The sequence below is a fragment of the Corylus avellana genome, chromosome ca3 (genome assembly GCF_901000735.1).
Source record: "Corylus avellana chromosome ca3, CavTom2PMs-1.0".
Lineage (NCBI taxonomy): Eukaryota > Viridiplantae > Streptophyta > Magnoliopsida > Fagales > Betulaceae > Corylus > Corylus avellana.
Genome location: NC_081543.1, coordinates 37,084,490 through 37,093,287, shown reverse-complemented (window position 1 = coordinate 37,093,287; position 8,798 = coordinate 37,084,490). Strand labels below are relative to the sequence as shown.

The 8,798-nt window shown below is 34.3% G+C and overlaps 1 protein-coding gene across 1 annotated transcript; it reads right to left on the bottom strand.

Moving 5' to 3' along the window:
• Positions 1-345: 345 nt before the first annotated feature.
• Positions 346-3,933, bottom strand: LOC132175043 (transcription factor IIIA-like). The gene is made up of 7 exons (XM_059586848.1): positions 3,791-3,933; positions 3,182-3,340; positions 2,952-3,086; positions 1,725-2,013; positions 1,288-1,523; positions 980-1,123; positions 346-859 (listed from the first exon to the last, which is right to left on the bottom strand). The coding sequence occupies exons 1-7, from the start codon at positions 3,908-3,910 to the stop codon at positions 683-685; spliced, it is 1,260 nt and encodes a 419-aa protein (XP_059442831.1). The 5' UTR covers positions 3,911-3,933; the 3' UTR covers positions 346-682.
• Positions 3,934-8,798: the final 4,865 nt, after the last annotated feature.

Here is an 8,798-nt window from a genome sequence, read left to right as displayed (position 1 = left end):
GTATACGAGCTGGGAAGTGAAATATTTAGTTGGTACTATGTCCCTTTTTTTTTTTTTCTCTTGGCTAATTTCTACATGTTTTTTGAAGTGATCAGCTCTGTTTCTTGTTGTTATGCTAGTTTCCTAAAACAGAGGAAAATCCCTCAGTGCTTCTAAATAACTACTAGTGTTATCACTTGTCAATGTCCACACAAGCCTTTCCACTTGGCAATTTGAGATGGTGGCTCATGCCTGCATCTGCATGGCAGCACTGATTGTGCTTGTGCCCTAAATATAATAATGGACCAAAACATCTTGTATAAAAGCATTTGCAGTAAAATCCAATTCTTGCCAAAACTGTAAACATAAGTGAACCGAATGCTTTCTCCATTTAATTCCATCAAACAACAACAAAAGCTAACCTGACTTCAAAGCAATTCTATTCGCTAAAACAATTTCGAGTGAGCAAACCTCAACCCAACCTTCCCTTTTAAACAAACACAAAAAAGAGGCAGAAAAAAAGGTTGGTTGAAGAAACTAAGGCTACATTTGTATTCAACTGAGGAACATAACCATATTATACAAGGATGCTAATAAGCTATATATATTATCTATAATGAGCTTAAGAGTAGATATACCTAATTCCTATATATATTTCTATTGGAAGAGTCTATACACATCGCGCAAAACTAGAGGGCATGACTCACTGCTCGTCGTCAGTCCTCTGTGAGATCAACCAAGAAAGATGGTCAGATCCCTCATCCAACTGACTTGGTGGAGTAACCCTCTTTCGGATCAGCATTTCTACAGTTGGGCACTTTCTCTTCCGCCCACCCCTAGGCCTGGATTGAAAGTGCTCATCTGACTCTTCAAAGTCCCCCTGAACCCAAAGCAATTACAAATCCAAGCATGAATGTCATTTTCTATCCATGTTGCAAAAGATGTCTATCCAGATGAACACATAACAGTTTTGACTCATCCAAGCATCAAAAAAACTTACAAGTGTGTAAACATGGTTCCCTGTTTTTTCATGATTGTCTCTCACATGCTTGTGTGCAAATCTCATTCCACAACCAGTAAAGCTGCAGGCAAAAGGTTTAAGATCAAGGTGCACAGCCTTCACATGCTGACGGAGATTTGATTTCTGAATATATATATATATATATATATATATATATATATATATATATATATAAAAAAGTGCAAAATAACATCATTGAAAAGCCATATAATATTCAGTTCTGTGTTTATATAAAAATGCTAGAAAATAAACTCAAAATGGAGAATATCGATGGTGTTGTATCTTACATTTGAAAATGTGTGAAGACAACCCTTGTGATTGCATTTGATTCTCAACAATGACACTTCGGCTTCATGCATTCTCAAGTGCCGCTTAATGTTCTTTTTCAGCTGCTTGGTCCCGCATATCTCACAAGTTATATGTTGGTGGCAGGACTTGATGTGGGCCTTAAGGCATTGATCATTGGCAAAATATTTCATACAACCAGGTTCACAACAGAACGCCTCCACTGAGTCTAGTTTAACTGCAGCAGTAAAGGAATTTGTCCAATTAGTGACTTTGATAAAATTTCCAAAATTAGCATGAGTACAGAGTACTTGTTTCTCATTTCAACAACAATGTTACTAAACAAGATAATCTACACTGCAAAAATAAAGAAGACATAAAGAGATATCCACAGAAAAATTATAGTAGGAATTGGAATTTGGAAATCAGAGCAACTTGCCATGGGAGTCCTCATGCTTCCGCAACTTTGATGCAAATCTGAAAACCTTCCCACACCCAATTTCAGGGCAGACATACTGCTTCTGGCATTTAGCATCAGTTGGAGGGTGATCCTCGTTATGGAATTCTTTCACATGCCTTTTCATATTGCCTTGAAAAGAAAATTCACGGTTGCAGTTCTCAATTGGACAATTGAAGACTTTTCCTTGGTGCAGAAGAAGATGGCGAGTCAAGTGGTCCTTTCTTCTGTAGCTGGAATGGCAATCATCAACCGGACAAGTATACAGCCTCTGCAACAAAATAAAAAGGATCAAATAAGAGTCAAGAGCTACTAGAACTGCAAAGATATATCTAAATATACATGACAAGAAACCTTCAAACCTCAACTTGGAAACATGGCGTGAATGAGGCCCACTTGAAGGAGCTTCTCAGGAGGTCTCCCACCTGATAATAGTCCATTCAAGTCTGAAGATACAGCCTCTCGCATTTTGGAGTTCATTGTATGGGATCCAATGCTACACGCTTTAACATCTCAAATAAGTAAAGACGCCTGCAAAATAATTCATCTTCAATCGACCCATAAACTAAATCAATGTCATTACCAAGGAGCAAACAGCCATCAACACAGTTAGCAGCTAGGAAATAGAGCAGTACCATAGCAATTGTCTTAGAACATGCACCCACCTATAATAAAACCCATGTTTTGCTCAAATGAGAGGCAACTAATAGCTTATCGGCTAATGGACTCTTCAAAATAATATGTATTTTCTACAAAAAGTTAAATTTAGTCAACTAAAAGTGAAATGAGTTTCCAGATCAAATTCACAACATGTTAGATTTCTTACATAGGTACGAAAACAGCAACCAAAAATCCCATTGATAATTGATCCTGTCAGTTTATTAGTCCACAATTTTGCAAGAGAGTAATTTTGTAGTCTTTCAAGATCTTCTAGTTCACGGGTCAACATAATCACAGAAGCGCACACACGGATCTAGCAGGCATATACTACGAAAATTCAATAATACAATCATTTCAAACCAGCAAATCCAAAGCCAAGATTGTTATGAGTTGGCGCGAGATAGATCATCAACCAGCCATACCACACCAACCCCAACCCAACAAATAATCATTTCAAATACACAAATCTAAAGTTAGAATGGGTTAAAATGAGTCTCAATAACACTAAAAATCATGCAAACCAAAAAGGAAAACCACGCAAACAAATACCTCGAGGGAATGACTCTGCATATGTTGCTTCAAATACGCCGGTTTCTTGAAAGTGGCACCACATTCTGTGCAAGTATTGGATTTTGTCCCCTCTATTTTATCTTCTTCATCAACACCCTTCTCCTCCATCTCTTCCTATAAAGTAGGAAAACAAAGAACAAATAAATAGCAATTTCAATATACAAACAAGCACATATTAGAGAGAGAGATAGAGAGATGTAGATGCATACCTTGTGATGGGTAAGGATGTGAGAGGTGATGAGGGACTTCTTGGACCTGCAAATGCCGCAGTACTCACAGAAATAACGCCTTATGTCTCTGAATATCGGCTTTTCCATCTCTCCCACCAGTCTCTCTATGTGCATCGCTCCAGCGATATCACGCCCAAACTTTTAATTCACAAAAAAAAAAAAAAATTCGGGTGTGAGTTGACACTTACAGGTTGAAGAGAGGAAATAAATTTAGTCATCAACACTTCATAACCCAAATCAAATCCCCCTCCATAACCGAACAAAGAGAGGAAATAAAATTTATTAATTTAGGGGTGCTCGGGTTCTACCTCCAAATCCCCCAATTTCTTGAAAATTTTAACTAGGTCTCTAACTAGGCATCAAAGAAACAATACCCATTCGATCACCCTAATTCAACACTCACAACCCAACATAAATTAAGAGCCACCGTGAACATAATCTTCCAAAATTAGTCTTAATCGTCAAATGGGCATATCAAAGAACTACCAATTTCACCATAATCCGAAATTTAAGGCACAATCAAGGGGAAAGCAGGACTTGAGAGGAAAAAAAAAATCACAGTAATTAGAAGGAAGGAGAGAGAATTACCTCAAGTAGTTGCCCAACCAAATCCTCTTCGTTTCCTTCCTGCCTTCGGTGATTAGTGATTACTACAGAAGAGGGGTGTAGGCGCAGGGTGTCTGAAGGGAAAGAGACAACGAGTGGCATCCAGTCGTCCACAGCTCGAAAAATATTGTTAATTTTTTATTTATTTTTTTGGCATGATTATATGACTCGGGTTTCATCATTGAGCAGGTATCAGCCCAACTTTAATTCCGACTGGGCTTTGGGCTGCCTGGATCTATTGGAATTTCACAAAATAAATACCCAATACTAAAACCCTATATATGATGCATACAAGTAATCTTACACGTTGCCCCCTCTCCCCGATTTGATTAGGAAAAAATATACACACACGTATTTTCACACTTTTTGATGTTACTTTTAAAATTATTATTGATTTTTTTTTTTAAAGGAATCAGTTCAATCTCATTCATTGATAAACGAGTATAAAGCTCAAATAACACAGAACAAAAGCTCTAAAGCAACTATAGCCAAAGCTACGAGGTTACAAGTGTCAAAGATGATGTATAACATTCTATACTCAAACAAAATTCATTAACCTATGAATTTGAGATTGATTACTATTAAATTTTGATTTAGAGTCTGTTTGAGATTGTGGTTTCAATAAGTGTGATTTAAAGAATTTGTTATTTTTTTAAATCGCAAAAGCGTTTGGTAAATGTTAAAAAGTAATTTTTTATTAAATATTTGTTATGCCAAATAGTGATTTTGGTTTAAATTTACGCTTTTTCAAATAAGCACCCCATAGCCTGTTTATAAAAATCGCAAATTTTTTTTCCTAATTTAGATTAAATGTTTTTTAAAATGCAATGCCAAACGCGAGTAATTCTAAAAGTCCCTCTTGTGTCACTTTTGTATCCTTCTAAAAATAAAGTGGCTTTTAAAATCACAATTTGATTAAAATCCAATAATGATCAATCATAAGCTCAATTGTGATTTTAAGAGCCACATCATCTTTGAAGGGACACAATAGGGACTTGTAGCACTATCTTTTCAAAACACAAATTATTCTTACGAAATCGCAATTCCAAATGCACCCTTAATATTGATTTTATAAGTCCCTAGGAGGGAGATTTCTCGAAACATATATAACGTCTCTCTTTTCATGGTTGGGAGATTGTGAAGCAGTTTATCTTAATCATTTTTAAATAATAAAGAAAAAAAAAACCAATAATTAATTTGAAGTACTATGTCAACATTATTGAACAATTGTAAGATAAATATATAAGATCTAGCATTACTTGTATTTTATACTCCTATTTTGCCTGCATGTAAAACTTTATAATAAAGCATGCTAAATTGTCTTCTCCTATGGTTGTTATCAATGAGGCAGACTTTAACTATTCTCCTACATAATAGGGTTTAACTACCATATTTGGTACATATGGACCCAATTCATCCATATATGTATAAAACTCAATAACACAATGATTTCACTCAACAATATTTGGGCCAATATGTATATCATTATAGGTTATATGTTCAACTCGTATAATTAGCAAACTAAACCCACAATCAGAAAGGTACGAGATATATTTTGTATATATATTTAAGGAAGTTATATATATAGTGATGTTATTTAATATATAGATTGCTATATAATAGCTGATTTCAACTGTCACATCATCGCAAATTCACAATTATATGGCTGATATTTGATGAACTTCATACAAGACATGGAATTCAAAGATAAGAAGGTGAGGGATGCCAACCAAGTTTGACGTGGATATTTACTTATCCGTTTGCATTTGGAAATATATATTACTTCGTCTGCCGTCAATATTGGATTAACATAGAACTGGTAAACAAAACCCTAATTTAAAGTCAAACTTCACAATCATAAATATCCACGTCAAACTTGGACATCAACTTGGTAAACCCAGAAACATTAATGAAAATGATCACTCATGCCATTATTTAATTTTCAAGCTAATCTTGAAAGTATACTAATTCAACGTTTTCCTTCAATGCCGTCATGCAGATGATTTTGATCATCATTGCCGGCGGATGGCGGATCCCCACCACATATATATATACTTGGCATCATTCTCCAAACCATAGTCTTTCAATATATATATATATATGAACAAGTTGGTGATCCATGTGAGGGTTCTGCAATATTCCCATCTGGTTTATTCTGCAGGGAGATAATATAAACAATTTGATGGTAAAAGCGTGGCAACAATATTCCTTGCTCCACGCTTTGATGGTAACATGCATGGGAGAAGAATATTAGAGAGAGAGAGAGAGAGAGAGATTATTGAACACAAAAATTAATTAACAAAATCAAGTCAAATGCAAGAAACTTATATTCATAATTATGGTGTTAAATTTACTATATATATGTTTGATGCAATCTGTACGTAAGACATACATTTATCAAGATTGGATGGGTTTGATTTGCTTGGTTCAACAAGCTAGTTAATCATTTTGAATTTATAACCAAGAAAAATGGAAGTTTTTAAGGGTGTTTTTAGTTTTAAAGTATGTTCTGATAAGACAAAAATGCGAAAACCGTTTTGTGTTTTTTGATGAGTGTTACGTGTTTTGAAATGACAGAAAACAAAGTCGTTAACAAACATAGATGTTCGAAGCCAATTACAAGGTGTTCACTCAACTTATTGTATAATCTTTAAAATTAACAAAAAATAGAAAACAACGTCGTTAACAAACATGAAGCCAATTGCAAGGTGTTCACCCAACTTATTGTATAATTAATTAATAAGAAGGTTATAAATTGGTGAGTTGAGTAAAAAAAGTACTTCAAAAGTGATGAGAATATTTTATAAAAGTTTGAATGCATATATATATAATAACCTATTTAGAAAAAGAAATGGTTTAGGGTTTAGAAATTGCTTGTTGGGAAGAAATATTAAATTTTCAAACTATAGAGTCCAGACAGATGCTTAAAGATTAATTGTTAACAATTAACTACCTTTACCAAATGGGAAAGAACAACCACAACAACAAAAGCAAGAAGACACAAAAATATTCTGACCTCCTTCCATTTGTGCTTTCTAACATTAAAAAAAAGAAAAACACAAGTCTGACTTCAACAATTCCAGCCATTAAAGCATGTGATGAAGTAATGGCAGCACAACCTGCACGGTTAAAACATGGGGTGTTGATTAGATCTTCAAGAAAACATTGTAGGACAAAACTTGTATATGATACTTAATGCTTCCCAATTTGAATGACGTTGAATAGACTGTTCAATTTTCACCATATACTTTGGGATAGGGGCTAAACTGCCCCTGAACTTGGGGGGAGAAGTTATAACATTAATGCCTCAAGTATAGTCTATTGAATTTTTATAGGTCAATTTGACTCAAATTGAATCTATTTTTGTAGCGTATGCATCTTGGCATTGAGTTCAATCATAAATGACAAATTATAAATTTCCATGCTAAGGACTTTCTTGATCAGTCTGTAGAAATTTCAAACTCTGCAGGTGCCTTAAACATGCCTTCAATTAATGTTTTCAAATCTAACCTATATGGTCCATTTCAGCCATCAAACTGGAATTGAATGAAGCTGTTCAATGTCCAAAACACAGCCATATCTGTATATCCCATGACCCACCAAATTGAATGCGGCGGTACACCTGTTATGAACACCCACACAGCAATCAACACTAACCATCACACTCCCCAATTTTGAAGTTAAGTATAATCTTACTTTTCACGCTTGTTTGTCTTATTTGTTAATATTTAAAACACGTTACGTCAGTCGATGCGATAAATGAATAATATAATTTAATAAACAGTATATGATTATCATACAGTTAGGATGACGTGACACTAAAATTAGTCATAAGAACTTATAAAAAACGATTAATTTTTACTGTCACATCATTCTAGTCGTATATCATTTCTCATGAAGTTACACATATTCTTACTCTTAGAATTCAAATAAAGTACCGCTATTAAATTTTGAATTTAGTAATGATTTTTTGTGCCACATAGAAAAAGAATTTACATTCGAGAGTGTATGAGCGGAAATATGCGTAGCCTTTTTCTCATATTTTCTCATTGAAGTTGGGGGTGCCAAGTGTAATCTAGGTGGAAGATGAGGTATGCTCACGCGTAGGTGAGCCAATAGTCACGTGAGTGGCAGGTGGAAAGGGTCTTCATAGGGGTGTTTTGGATCGTAGCATAGGGACGAGAGGAACGGTTCGTGAATGTGATGGATGGATGGTTAGTTGGTAAAGAAGCCAACTTAGACTCACCAACCTCCCAAAAGCGAACCCTTTCGAGCTAATCCATTAATTTTAATTATATAATTCTTTTTAAATCAATCTATCACCCTTATTATCCGCATAATTTCCTATATATTATACTAATTTAACTGTCAATTTCACTTAAATTATCGATTAGCTTTTAAAATCATGCGTTATCAAACAATCTGCAACAATTTTTATGTTTATATCATATCATAATATATTTTTTTAAAATTAAAAACAAAAAGCCAAAAAAGGGCATCCTAAAATGCATTTATAAATGTTTCAAACACACTTTTAAACAGAACGTTTTCAATAATTTTATTTAAAAGAAATCACGGGTGTATACCAAGTACACTCTAAAGACCTAGTCTTATCACTTATGTGATGAAATTTGGTGTATATGAAGTCACGGGCAAATAATTGATCAAATCAATCAAAAACAATGAAATGTAAAACTTGGACTGATATGTGTGATCTAAATTGGATGGATTGGGAAAAAAAAGTAAGAGAGATGCTCAAGGTTAGTTTTCATTAGGGGTCGGGTTCGCCTGTCTGGTTCGAGCAATATTAAAGCATGTGTATATAAATATATATGTCAATTTTAACTTATTCATTTGATTAAACAGGTGAAACTCGTTAACTCTAACTCTTTAATTAATTTTATATAAAATTTATATCGAATTTACAAATCGTGCAAAAAAAAATTAATCGCCCTAATTTCCACACATATTTGACGGATGCATATGGAGG